Below are 24,793 nucleotides of genomic sequence, written 5' to 3'. Positions count from 1 at the left end.
TCATTTGCATACCATTACCACCTTTATTGCTTTATAACACGGAACGTTTCTGAAAAAAAAGCGCTACCTCCGCGACAATTTCACATTTCAACTAATACAAGTATAATTAACAAAATAAACAGGTACTTATTATTTCAATCGACTGAGATATTTATCACTCTTTTCTCGAATTTAAGCAGAAATTTAAAAACATAATTAGCAAAGTGAAAGACGTAATTTAATTTCTCTGCAATCATTTTAACAGATAAATGTTAAAATATATCTGAACGTAATTCGAGGCGGAAGCACAATTATTTCGCGATTTTATTTCCGATGGCAAATAAAAGAGATTCTATAAAAAAAAAAAAAAATACCGGTAGAGCATTAATCCGGAAAATCAATGTCATGTCCGACGAGTTTACTATGAAACAGCGCAAATAAAACCGAAGCTCGAACGTTAAAGTGTTCAGCAGCAAAAAAAAAGGAAAATAAAAAAAAAGAAAAAAGAAAAAGAAACTAAAAACGAAAAGAGGTGTACCACGCGAACCAATGCTCAAACCATTGCTTTAAGCCATTTGACTGCGATATTTTTACATGGTTACGCTACAAAGAAATTCAAAAATCGCAGCCGCGTACAATTCAGCGAAGCATGTACGTGAATCCACCACGATACACTCGTCGTGTGAAGGTTTTTTTACCAATTTTTTAACCGCACAGAAGTGTCTCGTGGAAACAACAATGATACGAGCAAGCGTTTCTGAAAACAAACACGCACCAACACGCTGCTGGGTATGCACTACTCTTTCCGAAAGATTTATAGCCACGCCATGTGCGATTTCAGCATTTCCAGGTACAGTTTCGAAAGTCTGGTGTGTCGCGTCTAACCAATTGCATCGACATCCGAACCCAAGTTCGAATCGAAGTACTCGTAAAGGAAAAGACAAAACTTTGCACAACTCACCATTACGTTAAAGATGTGACGTCCCTCATGCTTCGGCGCCCGATACAAGCATTCCTTCGCAGCCGGGCGACATCTCCGCTGAATACACGACAGCTCGCAGTTTGCACCAATTCATGTTCGACGCACTTCCCTCTCCAAATTGCTCTCTTCACACACCGTCGTTCATCGGAATATTTAAGTACACTGTTAGGCACTCGGAGGCCAACCGCGACCAACAAGCCGGCAGTGAGATTGTAAATTTTGAACACGATCGAAACGGGCTGGGGGTGGGGGGCGGGGAAATGTACCCTCTAACGCGCGCCCTAACGAACACACTCGATCTAACCTCAACCTCGGCACTCGTCCCCCAATCGCGAAATTATCCGCTACCGCTTCACGCGAAACGAACGAATAAACACACTCGCCACGTACACTTTATTCCCTTGTTCTTTGTTACAAACTCGTTTCGTACAGGCAACGGTCAACCTGTAGAAAAAGTTACAACGGTTTCACGCGACACGTTTGAATGTCATGTTCGCGGCGTGATCGCGAGAACTACCGACCGGCGGTAAGGCATCCGTGATACGTTTACACGATCGTATCGACGCGAAACGATAGCGACGACACGAAACTTACGACTCGAAATCGGACTTCGAAACGTTCTCGCGAACGTGACCTGTCCCCTGTTCGGACAACACGAACGTGACGGGGCCAAAAACACGCGAAACAGGGTGGTTAGAGACAACAGGGTGCAACGCACACGACTCTCCAGCGGCAGTTGACGCGACACTAGAGAAAATCGGAGCCCGCTTGCCGCCACCGGATACCAGACGCCGGACGCCTGCGCCCTTCGCACCCGTCACCACGAGCCACGAGATTTCGTGCAATCGACGCAACGCGCCAGTATATCCCACGAGCATTTCGTAAACGGATGTGCTGCTGTCCCGTCGAATGTCATTAGCCTCTTTGTCCTCCACCGGAACTTATCCCTTGACCGTCGATAAGATTTCCCGTCAACACTGTAGGAACATTACGTCATCAAATCGCATTCTAGAATTTTTCAATACCGACTGAACAAAGAATTTCCATCTTTCGAGCTAACCTCAATTAACTTCGCGCGATTATCGTGTCGATGTGGCACTCTGAACAGTTGTTATTGTTTCGAAGAAACAGTCCGCGTAGTTGAAGTTTAAATTATACGATCATTTATAACCTCTTCGGGTTTGGATGTTTCTTTGGTTGAATGTGTAAAAAAGTTATTGAGACTGGAAATATAACTTTTGTAATATCAAGACCAATTTGAGTACAAATACGTGTGTTTGTCATTTGGTAATTGCATCGCAAAGTAAAATTATACACAACATCAATCGTAAAGAAAAAAGGTTAAACTAACTGCAGTGCCACGATGATCGCCAAGTCGAGTATCCCAGGTAAAGAAATGATTTAATCGCGTAGAAAGTCGTCCAAGTGTTCCAACCAATTTGGCAATGGGCACTGTCCCACACGTCTTTCTAATAAGCACTTTTCTCCCCTGGGAAAGTGGAAAGAAGTGTCGCAAGGACCTTGGCATTACCGAACCTGTACAATTGGTACAATTGGAAAGAAGTCACAGAAAAGTCAAAGAGACATGAACCTGTTAACACAGTTTGCTACCATTAAAACCTTGCCAACAAAGAAACTTGCTGATGTCTTCGAAACTGAAAGAGAAATTCTCATACCTATTAAGTTCACCGGTAACAAGAAAATATTTCCTATCATCTTTTCACATATGTAGATTTTCCAAAACGCTTTGTTTATTCATTTAATACTTTGCTTTTCAGCAAGAAACTACACGTACTACCAAAAAGGTATTAGCAATATGTTTTTATTTTGATAACAAGTGAAATTTTTTTATTGCAAGTATTGTAGGCTATTGATGAGAAACGTTTCGAGTGAATTTTCGGAATAGTTTCTAGTTAAAGAGTACTTCTGTAGGCACTGACAATATTCACAAAGTAGCATAATTGTAGGATTACAGTTAGATGCAGGCTCTTCGTAACGAGCAAGGGTTAGTCAGGTCGAGTTTAGCGCAGATGCAGATAATGGAATCGTAATGCTATCGGTTGATCGATGATAATTCTACATCGTTCAATGGAAAGCTTGTGGTCTACGAAGTATAATGAGCACGCGAGAAACAGCAAGCTTTTGTGATTAACAAGCTTGGCACAACGTTCCTCTCGATACGCTGGTAATTTTGCACTGATCGCTCGAAATCGCATGACCCGCGGGATAATTCTACTATACTGGCAACTATTTCCAAGAATTATTGCAACGCAACATTAATCATTACGCATAATTTTCTGTTTTCCTGTGAAAATAATAGTACTGGAAACAAATCCCTATTAACAAAGAGCTTCGTATTAATAATGTGCTACTATGCCATTATACACATTGTACGTCATTATAGATATTGAATAAAATAATAATCAATTAATTGAATTTGCTTTGATTACGCATTATAAAGGTAATTGATTACGCGTTATAAATCACAATAACAAAAGTATTAGTACAATCCATGATAAAAAGAACTTTTATCGAAAGAGTAAGATCTATAGATATTGAAAAATAAAACTTGGCATAATTTTAATAAAAGTTATAAAATTTGTAGAACATATATAATCTAGGAATATATTTTTCATTTCTATCACTTATTCTATCGCACATAATTTGTTGATGATGCCTCATCAATTCCAATTCACAACGTTTTCGTTTGTTGGAGTTCCATGTTGTGGAATTGTATTAGCATTTTATCTCGTTCAATCGATGTTTTAGTCATCGCAGACGCGGTGACTTGTCGAACTGTAGGTTTTGATCATTCAATTGAACATTTAAATGAATCAGAAGAAACAAGAGGCACATTGAAGGATTTATTTCCAACAATCTATTCATTTCTGATTAAATCTAATAATTCTGACTAGATCATAAAATAATTTTCTAAAACGTTGCTTTAATTTTGTAAAGAGTTAATTAATTTCTCATTTTCAAAAAATAAAGTTAATAAATTGTGAAATCGATGTTAATTTTTAAATAAGAATATGTAGATATGTAAATTTTTGTTATACATTGCAATAGAGGAATTTTACAACTCGGATTGTGTTAAAATAATTTCACGTAGCCACCTAAAAATATGGACGTGTAAGTTATCGTCTCACACTCATCTTCTTATTTATATGCAATTCCATTGGTTGAAAAATATCAAATGCGTGAATACGCCAATTGATGAAAATAAAAAGATGGCTAGAAGGAAGTAATGACAATGCATTCATGCATTATTGTATTTACAATTCAATAGTATCAAGCCTGTCATTGATAACCAGCGCAATTTACGTTTTACGGGTGATGTCATTAGCCCGACACAGAAACGATTACGGCTGCTCCGAATTGCCGGCCGTAAAACGAACTTCTGCTTTAATCTGACATAACATTACGGACCATTGAATGGAACTGGGTGTTCCTCATTTCGCGAACGAGGAATATCGACTGCTCGATTATTGCACAAGAATAAATTCGCCAACAATTCATTACGATTGTTTCCCCCGTGTTGAAATATTTTTCAACATTCTGAAACGTTGAATTTCAATTCTGTTTCAATAATTCAATTTTAATTCTACCTCGATAAAATTCGACAAGTTTGAACATGAGGAGAAGATAATATGAATAATTAATTATTACAAAAAGTATTCGATAAGGTATGAAATACCTATTTTCTTTGAGTCATATGTGCAAATATGGGTATCTAAACACTTGGAGATTATAATCAACAGTTCATAGAAAATGTTCTTCATTTGATGTTTCGATTCAGTATTCGAATAATTAGTAGTGTATACTCACATGAATTGACGATACTTTATGTAACGTGCTTATTTTCTCATCAGTTATTGATTTCCAAGCTCTTGCAAGAACGTATAAAACTGTAAGATAATTGTGTACCTTCAGACCGTAGAAATTTGTTTTTTTCACAGAAAAGAAATAGCGATTTACTTCAAAGAGACTCTCCCTTTCTCAAAGAGAGTTTCATTCTCTGTGGTATTTCAAGAGAAAATAACGTAAGAAATGTTTGCAAATAATATTTTATTTATGTACGAAATAAAACTATATTCAACAATAAAAAAAAGAAAACGATAGGACAATAATTGAACTTTAACTTTTACTCAGTGCGGTTCATTTTTTTCTGTTCTTTTTTTAATTCTCATTTTCAATTTTTCCACGATTCGCAAGAACTCTCTTGCTTCCCAATTATATTGCACTCTTATGTATGGCACAATGCATCCTAATTTACTCGTTTCTCATCCACGCGAGTTCTCGTTTTCGCAATAAACATTTCGAAGAAAATATATATAAATAGGAAATTCTTTGCACTCTTAAATTATATATAAATGTATATATAAATCTACAATTTAATAATATCACTAAATATATATTTTTAATATCTATAATTTTTATAATTTTATGGAAAATAAATTGATTTTTATTTAAAAGCAAGACAACATCGAAAATTTGAAAAATAATCTTTATAGTAAATATTTGAATCAATCCTCGGTAAAATTATTATTACAGGACATTTTATATCAGGTTTATAATTTCTATTTATAACGGTATAAAAATAATTATAAACAATCTTATTCATACGTTTTATCTCAGTTAAAAGAGTCATACATTTTATCTCTCGTTTTATTTATCAAAAGATTTACTTGTTTCGTCGCAGATCTTTTCAGATGCAGTTTGGTATGCAGTGTGATTTTTGAACCAGTAGAAAATAATGAGTGATGACATATTCGTCTCACTGAATTTTAAATACTTGTGTTGGTACAGAAGAAGGAAGAACTGTTTAAGCACTATCGAGTGAAAAAAGAAAACCGATTAATATGTTTTATTTTATTAGTACGGGCACATATTTTTCCATGCAGAAAAGGATTGCTCACGACAATCGTGACGTGTATCGAATCTGTAAAGAGTTAGGATTAGTAGTGAAAAGTTACTTTAAATATTAAAAGTTCCTATCCTTCCTCGCAGGGTTTCAACAAAGTTTATTACGGACCGTAATCCCTTTTCCCTTTTACGACAAAGTTCGGACTAACGAAGAACGATGGCGCCGTTTAAGCTGGCAAGGCATCGTATCGCACAATGATTTTGAGTTCTTGTGGAAACGATTCTCCATTTAACAAAGCTGCCATGCGTGGCATCAAGTCCATCGAATAAAATATTTACATCAAAATGTTGCATAACGAGGAAATAACACATTGAAAGACAACGAATAATTTTAAAGCGATGACTATTTTAAATACCAAATGGACAACGATGCGGTATTGAAGCTGACATGGTGTTCGCTTTATATCTATTGAATGCTGTCAGGAAAAACTGGGATGGGAAAAATGATGAAACGACGTGACAAAGAGAAGGAGAAAAAGAAAGAAGAAGAGAGAAATAAAATTAGGAAGGAAAATACTCCTTGTATATGTATTTGTTCACACGTAATATATTACCTTTTGCCATCAATTGTCATAGAAAGACTAAAGTATACTATAAAAATTGTGCTTCATGAATACACGTAATTCGTACAGGAACGTAAAAACAGCTATTTACTTGAGATTTATTTCCTGTCATTATCCACGCGTTAAACATCTATTGTATACAACATTCGTATTACGTAACAGTACACCAAACATGTATTAAACGTATTACAGCGTAACAATTTCTAAAGATACGAAAAAATAAAAGAAAAAGAAACGACTATTCTCGTGTGTAAAAAAAGAAATTAGGCTACCAGATTAAACGCCTTGCGATATTCCGGTAGAGATATCTTGGCAAAACCTAAGCTGATGTCATCGATCGATCTTGGTCCTCGTTGCCTTTCTCACGAGCTCCAACACACCTCGCCAGAGATTTAATACAATGGCGAATCGTAGATTCCGAAATAAGGGCAACCTCTTCGGTGATCTAATTCCAAGGTCCTTTCATCACGGACGATGATACAGATACAAACGACCGATAATCCAGTAACAACCGGTATCGCTGTTTTCCTGTCTCGTCCGCTAGCATTTGTCTGGATTAGCGGCCAGGTACTCTCTAATTTCATCCACTATCTCTGTGATACGTGACTGAAACGATTTCTTGCTGCGACATTGACTTTTAATTAGGTCGGGCCGCTGATCACCGTACAGGACGTGCTCCAGTTGATCGGTCGATCGTACGAAGTACTCCTCCGCGGCTTGTTGCGTTAGCAACATTATTTGCAAATTAGTAACCGCGTACGTCAGTGCCAACACTTTCGCATCCTTGCAGCTCTCGACGAACTGTGCACGAGGCAAACAAGCCTCGACGTCGAGACCTTCCGCGCTCAATTCTTCCTTCATGGTGTCGTAGTAGACGTCGAGGAGCAAATCGTGACATCGACGTCTGGTAGCGCGATCGGTCGACAAGTAAAAGCAGATGACAAAATCAAACGCCGGTGGATTGTACCGTAAGAATTGGAAATCTACCAGATAACAACCGATCGGCTTACCAGCGGAATCTCTCTTGAACATGATATTGTTCGCCCATAGATCCCGATGGCACATCACGTTCCTGTACTTCTCCGACGACTGCACCCACTCTGGCAACTTCTTCATCCACTTGTTTACGCAATTCTTAATAACAGTCGCCTCGTCGCAACTCAATCCCTCGTGCATATCAATTATGGTGCACGCGCCTTTGAAGCAGGAGGAAATGTACTTTTCCACCACCTCCTCGCCCTCGACGAAAGCCACTTCCTTCAGATACTCTCCGTAAAGATCGAAGATCGTTTGACCGTTGTTACGACGAAGCTTCTCGTCCAGTATCAAGGACCTCGAGTGCAAGATGGAAAGCGTCTTTGCCACCAAAATGCAGTGTTCCTCGTCGAAGGGCTGATATTTATCCGGGGTAACGTAACCGCTCTGCTTGGCGTCCTCCAAGACTATTATGACGTTACTCTTGCCGAGATAATAATCCGGTAACCACTTGGAACCGTTCCCTACGCCCATCCTCGGCACTATCTCACTGTAGACAACGATTTCCTTGTTGAACACATCGGTATTCGCTAGGAAATCGTACTGCGGGCTGGTGGTTGGCGGCGGTGTTTTCACGAAGAATTTGAAATGCTTCGATTTGTCGTCGATTTTCACCGTCACCGAGAGCGTGTAGTACGAGCCCAAGAAACCATTCGTCTCCCCCAAGCTATCCAAACTCCAATGCAAAACGCGAAAGTTATTCGAGCGAAGTTTCCGCTCGACGATCTTATTGATGTCGGAATCGAGGAGAAGAGCGGTTAGTTCCTCTCTCGCGGTGCGGGGCTGCGGCTTGGCCGAGTCGGTCAAACGGCAAGCCGGATCGGCACTGATCGTCGCCATGTCGCTGAAAACACGTTGAAACTATCTGGACAAAGGCAATACCTTTATAGACGATCTTGTTCGCGTTCCCCGCGCCCGCGTGATCGTAAATAAGAACGTTGATGCGTTTGAGGAAAGACTGGGAAGTGATTCTTCGACAAACACCGCGTCCGTAGCTGACAGTTACCACGTGAAGTCAAGGGAATCGGGAGGGAGCGAAGATACGGAAAAATAAGAGATCCAACATTCAGATTGTAATGATTTATATCTGTAAATCTGTCGGGTATGTCTCTTAATGATTTATCACGGAAAGGAAACTCAAGACTACGATAACGTGCGTGTACGAGAAAAATTTACTGGCGCGAGACATTTTACTGTAGTTTTTCGACTTTGGAATTTCGGCTTCGTAAAAATGCCGTGGACCAACGGAGTTTCACAGTCGAAAAACCAGATACTCGTAAACCGAACTTTTCTCGACCGTGTGATCTAGTGGATTTATTTCCGCACACATGTTCCGTTGGATTTTGCGCGTTTCTCTCGCAAAGACGTCGAGATAACATCTCGCCTTGTGTCAATAACGATTACAAGATTGCACGAAACGATGATTACCTAAATAAAATATAATCGCACTATAAATATGTAACTCAATGTTTCAGAGCAAAGGCTTGCTTGACTTGGCATTATCATTTAACACCATCATCAAGCAAATTCTTTACGACACGTTAATTTTAAAGTTCGAGACACTGATTCTTTTGTTTCTTATGCAAAGAAAACAGGGAAGTATTTTTGCAATCTTCAGTTATAAATTTGTCGTGTGCGAACGAAATATATGAACGAAATATATGATCGTGGTTTTATAACATCTTTGGATCATTTTAACAAAATATACCAAAAATAATGGTATAGTATGCAAATAGCATTTATAAATATTTCATGAATTTATTAGTATACATGAAATGCAATTCAAATAAAATTCTCGGACTAAAATGTTTATTTACAAATACTATAATATTTAAATTCTCGCTATTACAACTTAATTAATATATAGGAATCGTCACATAACTATTACCCGACGCATAAAATACATGCCAAAATAAAACAAACGGTTATTGGATGTCGAAAGTGAAAGTTTGACGAAATTATGAATTTTGATAAAATCCGCTTTGTAACTTTTCCATGTCAATTTATTACTAGAGTTCAAATGTTTGCGCACGCGCTAAATGTCATAGTAAATTCGCAGGTTTCCAAATTCGATGAAAATCTAAAAAAAAAAAAGTATTTATTGTAAAGCGTTGCTAAATACGATTGTCGAACGTTAACAAACAAATATGTTTTCTAAAAATAAAAAAGTAGCTTATTGCGATCTGCAGTGCATATATGTGCACGTTGCGAAGAGAAATTTTTTTTTTTTTTATACAGACAAAAAACTCCGAAATATCACTAGCGATAAATGGTTTATCGACTGACGGGTAGTTTTAAATTATTCGACGATGTCAAAAGATAGAAACGTGCAACACATTCTGTGAATTATAAATTTTACTCTTCTGCCTCGAGTTGTCACTCTCAATTTCCGTGTAAACTTCACAAACCAAGCACGTCGGTTATTTAATAAAGACAATGCCGAGTTGAAACGTGTCTCGAAAGATATAAATAGCACATCCATATAAGGAAAACCTAAATAAATATTAGAAGAGCGTAAAACGGAAACGTTGACGATCGCGATGTACCAATGTCGCGAGGAATTTTATAAATTATAAGAAAATTAAAAAACAAAGCTTGACAAATACCGAGTATATGTTTTACCGTGGTTTGCAAAACTGTTCGCAGATTAATTTAAATTTGCACTTTCACTCGAATCTCTTGGGTAGGTAGAAAGCATGCAACGACTGATTTCTTTTGGGAATGCTGATCCTTGAGGGATTAATATCGAATCGATCGGCTTCTAGAAATACGCGAATCGGAAAAGGAATAGAATGTAATTTTATTTTGCAGTGTAGTGGTGACAACTAGAAATAGCTAAAGGCAATGTTAATTTGAATAAAAAAAATAATTAAAATATTATTTACATCTAACTGTTGAGATTTATAATGTTGACAATGCCGAAATTCAAATCACTGTTCATTCGAGATTACATATAACATAATTTGAACATACATATTGAAACAGAAAATCAAAATATATATTTTACGAAACGATATTCACTTTACAGAACCGTCAGTTGCTTTCAATAAATGATCCATCTACCGCTTTGGAAATCTGCGTACAGCTCGCTTTGGCGTTCAAGTGAAAAAGTGAATCAAATCTGATGACACGACGAAATAATTCGCTGAACTGAATTTCATGTGACTGCATTTCCAGATAGATATTCAAGAAAACACCCAAGTAAATATTTACATTTGCTTAACGTTGAACGTAATTGCAGAGAACGTAATTTTGCTTGAGGACTCTTAATATTTCGTTTCCCCTCGTTGTCGTCGACACGTGAAAAAAAAAAAAGTGAAAAAAAGAAACAAAAATAGAAAAATAATCTTTCAACGGCAACGCAACGAATAAAATACAAATTTTCCAATCTACTCGATCTAATTCAACGCTGCGATATATTTGCTCAAGATACACGCCTCGTTTCGTTATTTTTCAACTTGATCGAGCACCGTGCAGGAGCACTCGAAGTTATTAAAATTCGATATTCACGTTTCAAAACAATCGTTCAATGATTAATCGAGGTACCGGAAGACTTTTACCGAGTATCGAGCGTTAAACGCGCGCCTTCTGCTTCTTTTTACCCCTCGCTAATAAAGTCCAATCTGTCGGTGATCGATCACTGGAATATTTAGCAAGTATAAGTATAACGTGTGTGTCAAGAATTTGAAAAAAAGAAAGAAAAAAAATCGCAGAGCGAACTGTGCGACGAAGGTGTGACCCCGTTCGAGAGTAGGAGAGAAGGAAAGGAAGAAAGACGAAGAAACAGAAGGACGAAGGGAAAGAGAGAGAGAAAGAGAAAGCTTTGAAGTCCACGGGGTGCTATAAAACAATTCCAAAGAAACTTCTTCTCGGGGATCCTGATAGTTGCTGAAATTTATTTCCGTTCGCCAAGAATATATTTAACTTCATTGGAGAGCGACGTATTAATGTGGTCACACTCTAGATATCTCCTTTAGGCTTCGTTACTTTGCGCTAGCAAAGGCAATTCGATTAATTGCGTTCCGGAGTTACGAAGGGTGGCGGACTTGCTAATATTGCGCGATGTACACGGCGACACAATTATTGCTGATTGAGTTTTCACCGGCGACATCCAGACCAGACGCCGAGCGATTTTGATCGCAGTGATTCCTTCTCGTTCTTCGAAATATGGAAGAATTATAGAATTCAGACCATTTAAATTAATCGGACGATTACAGTTGCAATAAGTTTTCAAGTTCTAGTTTAAATGAATGAAGACCATTAAGAGTATTATTGGAGCGAAACAGAAAATTAAATTGGCTTTCGACGTGGCGTTCATTCGCTTAAGCGCAATTAGGTACTTGCGTACTGTGAATAATTTTTATTTTTAAAAAGTGTAGAAACGTTCAAGTCGTCCTTTCGTCGATGCAACTGTTCTTTCCAATTTTGCGAGTGAAACAACTCCACGTGTAATATTTCACAATGTATAGTGAAACACTATTTTCCCCAATTTTTTAACAAATAAAATTTTCTTTGGGAGGAAAAAAAAAAAACTACAACCCGCAAATGAAAACGATTATTGATGGATTACACCCACGACCAGAACGCCCGTGTACAAAACGAACAAATCAAATCACGACTAACGCAAATTCAATTAAAAACGGAATTAAATCGTCAAACCAAAAAACTGTGAAGCATTTTATTCGACGAACGGACTTAACGCGACATAGGTGCAACGTCCACGAGGAGAAACTCGTACAGCTGGCGGTCATTACCGCTGAATTTAGACCGGCAAACTGCGACAAACTTTTTTCAAATAATAAATTCACTTGGTCCCAACTTCGTTCAACTGTCATTAGACAACGACATTTTCTAACCGTGACGACATTTTAATTGGCCGGTCGCACAGCCGTCAACGAACGTAGCAACAGGCCAACAGGCAACTGCCAGTTACCGCGAGCTGCTCGCCATCTTTTTTTTTTTTTCCTATTCTTTTCTCCTACCGTGACGAAGAACGGCGAGGCAATAGGCCGAATACGGAATTCTGATTAATTGACGGGTTAATTAAACTTTTAATTAACGAATGGTGAAACGGAGAATTGGAAGTAAGTGTTAGCCTGGCCCTGACCTCCGAACGATTAACCAGAAACAATAGAGGAGTTTTTTTCTTCCGAGGGCACGATGAATAACCGGTGGCCGGTATGCGCATAAATTTGCACAAAATCTTCTTCGATAAACAGCCAACGTTTCGTTCGTCACGCGAACGTTCGCCGACTGCTTTCAATTCGTGTTGTCGACGTCGACGATTCCGCGAAAAAAAAAAAAGAAAAAGAAATGATATTAAAACGAAACGTCGAAGAAATTCAGCCATCGACGATGAACAATGAGTAAACGTGCAATTCTTGGAAAAGTGATATTAAGGCCACTGGTACTTTTTAACGTCAAAGTTAGCTAGTTTTTGTATTCGACGCAAACAGTCGGTTTGATGTTTGAACGTTTGAACGTTTCGCTGTAAAAAGAGCTCGGTTTTGTACAGATCAGAAATAAAACGATGCAGAATTATGAAATTGATTTGAATGACTTTCTTGGGATAATAACGCTTTGTTAAATTCGACAGAAACAAACTTGTTTGTGTTTTACTTTAATTTCACGCCAACAATTTTGCAACGTGCAACAAGGATTGTCGTAACGTTCTAAAAAAAAAAAAAAAAGAAAAGTGTCAATTATTGATCTATAGCTTCGTGTAAAGTGTTTCCACTTCAGTATTGCAATAGAGAATACAGCAGACGGCAAGAGACGTCAATAAATTACGGTCGTACATTTTATTTAAGACGGCCGCGCAAGGACAACGCGAGATAGGGCAAGGACAACGAGAAGGACATATATAGAACGTGAGATTTGAAACAAGCAACAGCAGAATCTGTGGCCATCGATCGATAAATTCGTCGTAAGCGTATTGCACACATCCAGCCAGGAGGGTAGTGGTTCTCCCGGTTACATAAAGCCTGGTCGATTCGTTTCGATACTTTCTATGCCAGCCTTTGAGTTTCAGTGATCTCTCTGATACTTTGCGTGAAACTTGAAGCCAACTTCGGTGGTAGCGGGATGCGGAAGTATATAGCCGATGTATGCACTTATGTCTACATAAGTGCGCGTGCTTCTTTTCATGGTGTTTCCATCCTCATGTTGGGGGAAATATAGCGATCCTCGGTATCAGCAACTTTCCGCGTTGGGACATGACAGTTGGGAACAGAAATGTGGTGGAGTACGTTTGACGCAGTAGCTTTCAAGATGGAACAGAAGACAGTTTTAAAAAAAAGGCAAGTGGCGTGGGACAATTCCAAAATTTGTAAAATAAAATTAATAGAAGATACGATATACAGTTGTTTAAAGAGATAATGTTCTCAACTAAAAATGTAAATATTTTGTTCGTAATACTCGTCTCTTGAGACTGACAGATATAATGTACACTTTTACTCGCTCAAAAATTTCAAAACACTGTTCTTTTATCTCTGTTCAAACTGTAATTGAATTTGTATTTTTCATAGGAAAAGAGAGAGTTTGTACCGTTTAAGAAGCAAAGATTTTGCACCAGAATTTTAAGCAATTTTGCAGAATAAATAACTTAATCATTAAAAAACTTTTCCCTGTCCGGCATTGCACACACATTTGAATAGCCAAAATTACCTACGACATTCGGAATTTCTCATAATTCGCTTGAAATCGAAATTACACAGATACACTAGGAATATTTCGGCAGATTCGCAATACCGGAACTGTCGATCTCTAAAGCGGAAATTACCGCGACGAAACGGAATTGCGATCAGCAAGTGGATCGTTTGCTTCGAATTTTCTACGTGTGACAAAAATATTCACTTTCCTGTGTTCGCCAGGAATTAACGTGGAAGGCATGTTGGTTACTCATGTTATTTCAATGTGTAACATCACCGAAAGGCGTGATAATTGCATTAATGAACCTCTGGCGAGAAGTTTATAAAGTGGGGATTGTAACGATGATTACGAAGTATTGAATTCTCGGTAAACTCGGTGAAAGTTGCTACTAGTTTAAGTTCGGTATAGAGGCAAACCGTATATGCACAGCTACAACGGTTCCATGTTCGCCGCCTCTTTCATCAGTTGGATCTGTCCAACAACGTAGACTCCAAATCTGTACTCCGCTCAGGTACATCGTGACAGAGAAAGAAATACTCGAGGATTAACTGATAACCGAGAAATGCCACTGCTATCAGCTTATCAAAGATAGCTGATAAAAGTGACTGGTAAAGTGTAATAAAAATAATTGAAAAATTGTGAGTGTACCCAGAAAATCTGGAAGAAAAGAAGTTTTATTTTGTATTCATGCATCAAATGTCTGAAACTAAAAATCAAGCAGTTCTCATGTAAGTATAAACTTGTTCAAAATACTACTGTCAAGTATATGAAGTGTTAAAATAGTTACAAAATTCATATTTATAAAATAATTGCAAAATTAGTTTTACAAATGACGTACGAACGTTTCAAAAAGAAACAAACAAGTACAATAAATACAAAATAAATTAAACGCTGGTCAAAATCGAATAACATTAACCACGAATAGATATACGTTCTTCTTGTCAACACTTTGATGTTTAAAATTAATATTCTTGTTATTCGTAATTTCCGAATGAGCAATTTTATCGAATAAAAGATAAACGTCTTTATGCACAATTATACGATACGTGAAAACAACGGTTACTCTACTTCGTAGTGTTCGTTCTGCACTATTGTCCAATTTTCATGGTATTTGTCAAGGAAAGTCAGATCATACGTAAATTATATAGACGTTAAACATTTACATGGCGGAAAATTATAATAATCTCTACGGAGGAAACATGCTTCCACGGAAAGCGAGCAATTTTAAATTTAAACGATGCGATATTGATTCGTCTCGCCGTGTTGGACGAATTCGTGAAACGTTTGTTGACTTTCTGCTTTGCGGAATATGTGAAAAACGAGTTCAAGATCCACATAAACTATTACGTCACTGTTTAAAAACCATGGTAAAGAAATAATCGTGAGAACTACGACGAGTTCGAGATTCCAGTGGATTACTGTGAGAAAGATATTTTGTCACTATTTTAGTCAATCGATGATTACAAACTAAACTTTCTCTTGTTCGGAAAACATGTAAACGGTAATCGGCTGAGACAGATAACTCAGCTACGCGCGTGATTTTTTTTTTAATGCACAGGCAACTTGTTCTATGCTCAATTAAAAAGAGAATGAAGAAATACTTGTCTCGTTGATTCATTCTAACAGATCTGCCATCCGTTTCTCTCGTCGCTAACTAGACTAAAACCGAAGCGTGTGTAGAACTCTTGCATTTTGCTCGATCGATTAAATTTGGTCTCGGGGAAATCGACTTGAACTCTGTTCGGTCGGCCGTACCACAGATTAGTAGTCATCGGGACCTTGTGACCTTTGTTCTCCCTTGAAATTTCTAACCAATAGAGGTCGGGCTTGGTACGATCGCACCTGGGCTTGGAAAGATCGAAGTCCAGGCTGTGGAGACGCTTGTACGCCGATTTTCCGCTCTCTTCTTTGTTATTATTAAAATACGTGATCGAATGTCGAGGAGCGAACGGTTCCAACTGAAATCAACAATTATCCTTAAATACACACGCACAGGGCAATTGTGATCGTGATATCTGTATAAAAGCTTTCATCGTTTAATCAAATTTTCTATAACTCAAGAGGTCGAGCATAAACAACCTACATTTATATAAATCTTCCTATATTTCGGATTTCGCATTTATCTCTCGAATATTCGATACCGCGTACATTTAAAAATCCTCCAATGAACACGCGGAGAGTAATTTGTTACCTTAAAATAGCCGTATCGAGAGAACGGCTGATAAGAAAATTTCATCCCGAATGATAGATTTCCGGACGTAGCCGAGAAATGGTTTTTCCTATCTCACGGGATTGTCTCAGTTTTACCGCGAACGAACTATTCTCGAAATAGAATGTTCAACGAGTACCGTTCTCTCTCCCTCTCTCTCTCTTTCTCGACGTTAATTATTAAACTCTCTGTATTCGTTTGGAAAGTTCTCTTACCACGGGATATTGCTTAGATGCTTTCAAAATGTACTCCCGTTTCGCCCGCATTTGCACCCACGGTATCACGTATTCCGTCTCAGCCATTTTCTTATCTCCTTTATCTTTAGCATGAAGAACGATTTACAATCGTGAGAATTAACTGTGAATTTCCGAGTGTTACCAGACGGAAGCCATGTCTCCTAGGAACATTATCGGATAAACTGAAGGTGTCGCGTCTCGCGAAACAAAGGACTTCGAGAAATATTATTTATAATTTTCAGTTATTAAAATACTTTTAATAATTACGGCCCGAGGTAACGAGAATTCAAAAAAATCCTAACATTCAAAATTGATCAAAATACAACAAGTTTCAAAAGGTCGTTGTGAGAGAAAATTTCAATCTTCAAGACCGTGATAGATTTACTTGTAAAAGAATTTGTTTAACGTTTTTAGAAACGTTTGAACTTTTACAATATTCGAGAAATAAGAATATTCTTATTTCCCGTCCGATATGAACAAATTTTTTAAACGTGTAATAAAATTCAAGCCTGTCGAGGCTAAAGTCAAGACTTTACGCTTTAAAATGGAATCAAGTGAATTGTTACATAATTTTTTTTTTAAGAATAACTATAAAATATAAAATAAAAATGTAAAAATAAGTTAAAAAATAAAATATAATAATGAAAATATAAAAATAAGTTTAAAATGTCGAATATAAAAATAAGTTGAAAAATAAAATATAATAATAAAAATATAAAAATAAGTTTAAAATGTCGACGAGTTTTCATCGTTATTGATTCAATTATGCTTTTCACTTTTACGTTGTCCACTTATTAATCAAATTAACAATTTCGTGCGAAACGCGCTCATATTGGGTTCAAATTAGTTAAAGATTACAGCGCCAACGGTGAAGCAATACACGCAATACACTCCTTACGATTCTCGAACATAATCGATATTTCTCATGATTGACCATACGACCGCGCTCGTGCCCATAGTACTCTTATTGATAAGTATACACATGAATACATAATATTAAATAGAATAATTTTAGATACTGATTTCTTGTATCAAAATCTGGAGATATACAATTAACAACACTGTAATGGATATCATTTTCCTTAACCAAATTGTATAATCATTTTGTTTGACGTGGTTCTCCAATTCATCGCTGTTTAAGCGTAAAGTGCGCTAAAAAAAAATCCTGATTTTTTTGTATGTCAATATTTCAGAAATTCCATAAGATGCTTGGTCTATTCACACATGCACCTCGTCTGTGATAATGCACTTAATAATTCCTTCTGTCTCTGTTTTAAACAAGTGCCAAGGCGCGCCATCTCACGAAATGCGCAACAAGTTCTCGCAGGTAAATCATTAGTTCGACGATTTTATGTCATGCGGCGCTGCTTGTATAATTCCAACTAATTTCCGCGACAATGAACGTAGTGAAAATTAAATTAAGAACGCCTCTTAATTAATTATGGTGAAGTGTGACTAATAACCCGCGGCATAGTTTTCCCTTCCGGTTCCAGGCTTTGGTCAACTTTCGTTAACTCAGTTGCAAGCGATTCACATAATGTTTCATTCGATCATCGCATCACGAGTAAGTACGTTTTCCATACCGATTTGAATTTCTTTTCTTTCGCTCTTGAAACGTTTTTCCAATTAAAGAAACACTCGTTTTTACCTTCTACTCTGTTTTATGTATAGAACTTTTGACTATGTTTTTACGATTACGATCTAATTGACCTTAAAAAATCTGAACCTAACCGTAAAGGTGCTATCAACATTTATAAACCTTGGTTGGTATTAATTAGAAATATAATAATTTCAAGATGAATTAGTTAATTTTGGAATTTTTTATTTTATTATCAATCTCTTTCATGGAGATTGTAAAAACACCAAATATACGCTTAAATTTTAGTAATGTAGCATAAATTATGCTACTTGAGGATTAAATAGAACATTGATAATAGATTGTTGGATGCAAGAAAAATCTTAACATGTTTAGGCTAGATTAGATTTCAAGTAACATTTCTATATTAAAAAATATTGATATTGATATTAATATGAACCTATTAACCAGAAATATGAAATTTTTTGATATTATAAATAATCTTGCAGTAACTTTACTACATATTAAAAAATATTTCACTTTTAAATTTTTGTCATTGATAGTTCCTTCTTACATTCAACAATACAATTATACAAGAATTTCTCAAAATTACATTATATAAATCAACAAATAACAAATTAACTAATTGAAAATCCTTTTGTGATTATAAATTATCTTTGTTGGTGGTAACAAGTGTAACAAGTGAAATAAAATTCTCCAAAATGTGATTTTAGATATTTTGAATATTATACATATATATTTTGTACATTCTGCATATTATGTACATATTGTGCAGAACATTACGTACGTTCTGTGCAGTTTTGCATTCTAAAGTTTTCTACAAATGCATAAATATTCGCAGCATAGTAATGAGCTTTATAGCAAGTCTGATATGTAAAAGTTTCTTTGTGCGTTAATTATAACGGTTTCTCCTACTCGGCCGAAGGAACGTTAAGCATGAGTGAAATAAAAAACAAAAGGCCATAAACATAGAACAATGGAATGGAATTTTTCATAATTTCAGTTCCATGTAAACCGGAGTAATTGCGTAAATACATAAATACAAATTACATATGCATATCGCTGCACAAGTTCACGGAGCGTGGCTCGAACCTACATTCTGTACAAGATAGAAGTGAATACATTAACTATACATATGTTAATGGTTTCTCTTGAATGATTACTTTTTTTTTCTTTTTGCATACGCATATGCGTTACGTGTAACTGCAATATTATGCAGTGACCGAGTCATCGAGGTTCATGTCGAGGTGCATTCACCACTGTTAGAGAAAAAGAGCCGCAAGCACTCCCAACAGAGATGTTTTTTATTCGTTCTTATTTTCGAGAAAAACGTCACTTATGGTAGCACTGCAGAGAGAGAGAGTAATACAGAGAGAATACAAAAAAAGAGTTGAGGTATACTATTCGCGTTTGTAGTTTTCACGATGGCAAAAGTAAAAACGCTCGTCAATCAAACCGTGTACACAAGTATTTATGAACCGTGTAATTTCATTTTCTATATTCTATATTCTATATTCTATATTCCGAATAAAATATCGGCGAGGTAATTTAAATTGCATATTATATTTTGGCATACCTGATGTGTATAGCTTTCTAATGACATACGTGTCCAAATTTTGTTGAATGAATTTTGAAGATTTCGGTGCAAATCCTAAGGTTGGATCGTAAATTCAAAAGTTAGATCTTAGAATTGAGGTAATAATCAACACAGGTGCGCGCAAACATCCTTTTTGTATTTTACTCGTGAAGCATTTATCGAAAATTAGGAAAGATTCACACAATCGTTAAAACATACAAACAAAAATATTGTTTCGCTTGATATTTCAAACAATACGAGCTTCAACTATAAAATTAAAGCAGAATGTGTATTTCATGTGTACATCCAATCAAAATATTCATTTATTTTTGATAAAAATTAAAATCTAATTACTGCTGTTGAAACCTTGCGTACTTCATACAGAATTTTACATATATTGCCGACACTGAATTGAACGATCCGAGCTTTACGTTCTCTTTTAATTTTTGCAGAACGAAATTCACGGACACTAAAATCGTTTCTCTCTTTCTTTTTTTTTTTTTTTCAAACTAATTGCACGTACAAACGGCACATCGCGAACGAGGGAGTTTAAAAAATTACAGTCGAGGTTTCGATAAATTGCACCGAATGCATTTGCGTAATTCTCATTTATATCGAACGCCACCACGTTCGTCGAGTTCGTTACGACGTGCGTCGCGTCCGGTCTAATCAAACTGAAGCGAACGACGGACACGGTTAATCGTCTAATCAAATTAGTAGAAACAGACGTCAGGGATTGGTCGAATGTCCGAGCCATCAGCCAGCCGCGTTCTACCATTTGCCGAGGGATTTTCTGGTTTCTAAAGTACTCCATTATATTCCTTTTTCTTGTTTGTTCATGGTAATCCTGTCTTTCAAAATTCCTTTAATTAAAACTTTGGGATTTTGGAGAGATCTTTGACCTACCTAACCGGCACCGTTAGAAGCTATGAATATTCAGGCTACGTGCCGACATTCAGGCTTAATTTTCGACATTTTTAATATCATAATCTCTGTCAAAGAGAATATAAAATACGCGCTAAAGTTATATATATATTATATTTTATGTAATATATATATATATAACTATAATATATATTTTATATATTTTATATTTTATACAGTTATATATATTATATTTTAAATTATACAAAATTATATACTTTAAATTTCTGTAATATGATACAATGATCTGACGTTTCAGTATACTCGAAATAATTTCAAACAAATTCACGAGGTACACGCAGAGTCTGTTATGAAAAATCCGTTAATCGAAATTTACTGTGGAACGCCGAGCGTGCAAGTGCCTCTTTCTAAAAATCGAAACGAACATTCTGGCGTTTCGTTCGCAATAAGAATGTTATCGATGAATCCCAACGAGTTTCAACTTCTTCGTCGTTCGCGACATCTCGGATCGGTCTGGAATGATCGACTCGGCCTCGTACGAGCGAATGGAAAAGTGGCAGTAAGAAAGAAAGCAGGATCCCCCCCTCCCCCTCCTCCCTCAACCACCACCACCACCCCATCTCCGCGCCCTTCAGCCACCTTTGAAAGGCGGTCCTTTGCAATTCCATAGGAACGGCGGATAGCGCATCCTAATCTCGAGCGTGGCATCTCGCGCTGTAACGAATCGGGAAGAGGCATTTGGCCAACTCGGACGTATTTCTACGTCGGCGAGGAGATCGCGAGCAGGTCAGATATGGTATCGGTGATCCTGTAACTCTTCTCTCCCGTCTTGCCGAACCCGCACGAGATCGGTCGCAGCGAACCAAGTAGAGAGAAAAAACGGCGATCGTGACGGAAAGACAGAGAAAGAGAGAGAAAGAGAGACAGAGACAGAGAGAGAGAGAACGAGAAGCACGAATGAACAGAGAGAAGAAGGAACGGTAAGAAAAGGAAAAGGGAAGAGAGAGACGGGAAAGGGAATGAGAGAGAAAGAGACAGAGAAAGAAGGAGAGAGAGAGAGAGAGAGAGAGAGAGCTTTAATCATAGAGCGAATGCAGGCAAGGAGAACAGGGAAAGAGGCGAGGACATGACTGAAGGAAGACTTAAAAGAAGGGGTTAACGGGAAGTAGAAAGTGGAGGTGGAGGTTGCCCATGGCGAGGGGAGTAAAGGCGAGGGGAGGGCATGTCATACGACACACAGGGCAGAGTTTAATCAGGTTCGACTAGTTAGTTGGCAGGTGCGAGTGTGGCGCGCGCGCAGCGAGGAGAGCCGAGGCGGCCTCCAAGAAGCAGCGTGGCTCCTCCACTGCGTGTTGCCACTTTGAGCAAGAAACGTAGGCACTGGACGCAGCCACAATGCCCACGGACAAGGAGGTCTATCTTCGTCCCCTTCCTGTCCGTGCCACGCTTCATCTCCTCCATACGTTTCTTTCGACGGCCGCAATCGGCATTGCTACGCTCACGGTTCTCACAGTCGTTAAACGGTTATAATTTTCACCGCTGTCTTTCACGAGGAATTCCGTTCACCGGCTCAGGCTACGTGACTTCTTCCCGTAGGAAGGACGATCCACGAGCAACGAGACGAGATCCGGTCGCGATACCGTACCGCCACTTGCGACGAAAGTCGAACCAATCGCCTAGAAATTCGATTGGTCCGCGATTGATTCGATTCTCGGAACTCTGCCGAGATCTATACCGATCAAAGGAATTACAGCTTCTGCGCCGCGATCGTGGTATTTTTCATCCGAGTGATGAGGCAAAAGGAAAACAGAAAGAACAGTTCGACTATCTTCTTACATATTTAATCGATTCCTCGAGCAGCGTAGCCAGATCTCGTTAACTACAGCTATTGCTTGGTCATCGGTGAAAACGTACGGAATGTTACAGACGGGGGAAAAAGGGAGAGATTCGCGACCGTCCCATTTGCTATTAACGAATTCGAGTCTGCGAATTTAATTCGGTTCTCGCTCGAAGCGGCTATCGAAGCGGCACGCACGCGACAATTTCGTTCCGAGAAGCGCGGTGGGGCCGACCTGCGCGTATCTGAAAAGTGTCAAAATCAAGCTCAAGGAATGGCGGAATCGGGCGGACGGCGTGGGGAAGCCGGGGCCCGGGTGATTTACAAGCGAAATGCAAATAAACCGCTCTTTTACTGTTATTCGAAACATGCCCCGTCTGGCAATTTTTACCGCGGGCTGCGCCTATATTTACCGAGACGGCCGAGGCCGTCACTTTTTTTTCCCACGTGTCGTGAGGCGTGACCTCTCGCGATCGTATAGTCTCCTAGGCCCCTTCTTCCCCGTTAACGAGCGATCGGCGTCGAATCGCCGGGGCGTTTGCGTTAATGGCAGACGTGTCTCTCTCTCGTATACCGTTAAAGGCCTCCCCGATGCCCGATGTACCTAATTAATGGCACGTCCGCGGCGCGGATACCAGCTACGCCTACGGCGGGTTCACCGGATAGCGCTGGCGCGCACGTGCGACGTCATTCGCCTAACATTCGTCTCACTCGCTGTCACGCTATTACCATCACGCGTTTCAACTACTCGGTAAACAGTAGAGATGGGAACGAGCACCTCACAAGTAGTAGCTTCCAATTTCAGCTTTGGGGTCGTTGAATTCGAACCCTTTGAGCGAGTATATACCCCATTTCCAGTGGGTACTTGCAAACAGTACTCGAGTCTAAGCGGGATGGCTTCGAATGTTTCACGAGCACTTCCCTCTACCCCTCCCCCGTGAGGAAGTGATAAGAATATTTCCATGAAGGCTGTGTACCACCACGACTTGACTTAATCAACCACTTGCGCTCGCAACTGATTGCGGGCCGTAACGAGTGACCAAAACCGTATACAATAATTCGTCGCTTTTCTTTTTCAACTTTTCGTTGGTACGGTATCGCTGGACAGAAATTATTGAGAAGTGATAACGTCATTATTTTAAAAAACCATAGGAAGAATGGAGGAATTATATAATACAGTACAGATGGCGATGTCTATTCGAAGTATTTAACCTTTATTTCAGAAATATTTTTACTCTCTCAGTTTTAATTTTCAAACAATAATTTTAGTAATTCACATTGAATTAGTAAACTCTAGGATTTTTAATTTGATCTCGCGTTTTGTTGGCAATAAAATTAACCACTTGCGCTGACAACTGATTGCGGACCGTAACGAGTGACCAAAACCGTATACAATAATTCGTCGCTTTTCTTTTTCAACTTCGTTGGTACGGTATCACTGGATAGAAATTATTGAGAAGTAATAAATTTATTATTTCTTGTGCCTGGGTTATACTTAAATATACTTAAAACCGAGGAACTATTGCAATTTTGGGACAAAAGATTCTCGACGTGCGTTATTCCAGCGCAAGAGATTAACAAAGAAGATTAACTGACCGATACATTTTTCGATGCGGGATATGTCGGAAGCGTATTCCTGTTTTTCTCGTTCATCAATTTCCGGGAATGTATAAAAACATAGAGAACACACGGAAAAATGGGAACATGTTTCTCCGTTGTTCGATATAATTGTACATATATCTACTCATTTATTTGATTTCGTTCATTTTATTATTTATTGGATTCATGTATTCAGCACGTGTCCAAACGATTATTGTACAATATTAAATGTTTAATATAGTATACACAGGGTGTTTCGTAACTTGTGGCACTTCGGAAGCTGATTGTAGGCCTAATAATGAAAAAAAATCATATAAATATATGTCCTATCTGTCTCCGTTTATGAGATATAATGAATTTTATAAACGGAGCAAACTCTAGTAAGCTAGTTTTACCAGGGATGGTATATTCAATTTTCATAATAATCATAATTGGGATGAAGAAATCCCACATGTTATTGTGCATTCAAGACATCAACACCAGTTTTGTTTAAACGTATGGGCAGGAATAATTGATAAATTTTTAATTGGACCTCTTTTCCTTGATGGGAAACTAACAGGCACAAAGTATGTTGATTTTTTGAGCACGCGTTTACACAAAATATTAGAGGAAGTTCCAGTCGATATTAGATTATTCATATGCGGTTTATGCATGATGGAGCTCCGCCGCATTTTAGCCGAATGGCTAGGCAATTTTTAAATCAACACTTTGCAAATAA

General features: G+C 38.0%; 3 protein-coding genes and 1 long non-coding RNA gene across 4 annotated transcripts in view; 2 read left to right on the top strand and 2 right to left on the bottom strand.

Moving 5' to 3' along the window:
- Positions 1-1,708: 1,708 nt before the first annotated feature.
- On the top strand, positions 1,709-3,357 carry LOC122531165. Its single transcript, XR_006307210.1, has 4 exons — positions 1,709-2,349; positions 2,460-2,652; positions 2,740-2,766; positions 2,929-3,357. It is a non-coding gene; the product is annotated as an uncharacterized LOC122531165 (long non-coding RNA).
- Positions 3,358-5,806: 2,449 nt separating this feature from the next.
- LOC122531162 lies at positions 5,807-8,384 on the bottom strand. The gene has a single exon (XM_043658850.1). It carries the CDS (start codon positions 8,323-8,325, stop codon positions 6,991-6,993), a length of 1,335 nt encoding a protein of 444 aa, XP_043514785.1. The 5' UTR covers positions 8,326-8,384; the 3' UTR covers positions 5,807-6,990.
- Positions 8,385-15,665: 7,281 nt separating this feature from the next.
- Positions 15,666-16,647, bottom strand: LOC122531163. The gene is made up of 2 exons (XM_043658851.1): positions 16,561-16,647; positions 15,666-16,094 (listed from the first exon to the last, which is right to left on the bottom strand). Exons 1-2 carry the CDS (start codon positions 16,645-16,647, stop codon positions 15,756-15,758), a joined length of 426 nt encoding a protein of 141 aa, XP_043514786.1. The 3' UTR covers positions 15,666-15,755.
- A 1,354-nt stretch (positions 16,648-18,001) lies between these two features.
- LOC122531164 overlaps positions 18,002-24,793 on the top strand; it is a 48,727-nt gene continuing 41,935 nt past the window's right edge. Inside the window, exon 1 of the mRNA XM_043658853.1 lies at positions 18,002-18,145. The gene's annotated coding sequence lies outside the window, so the exon portion shown is untranslated. The remainder of the gene's footprint in view (positions 18,146-24,793) is intronic.

Source organism: Frieseomelitta varia, unplaced genomic scaffold (genome assembly GCF_011392965.1).
Source record: "Frieseomelitta varia isolate USP_RPSP 00005682 unplaced genomic scaffold, Fvar_1.2 scaffold_379, whole genome shotgun sequence".
Lineage (NCBI taxonomy): Eukaryota > Metazoa > Arthropoda > Insecta > Hymenoptera > Apidae > Frieseomelitta > Frieseomelitta varia.
The sequence above is the reverse complement of the archived record's forward strand: the minus strand, read 5'-3'. Positions and strand labels throughout refer to the sequence as shown.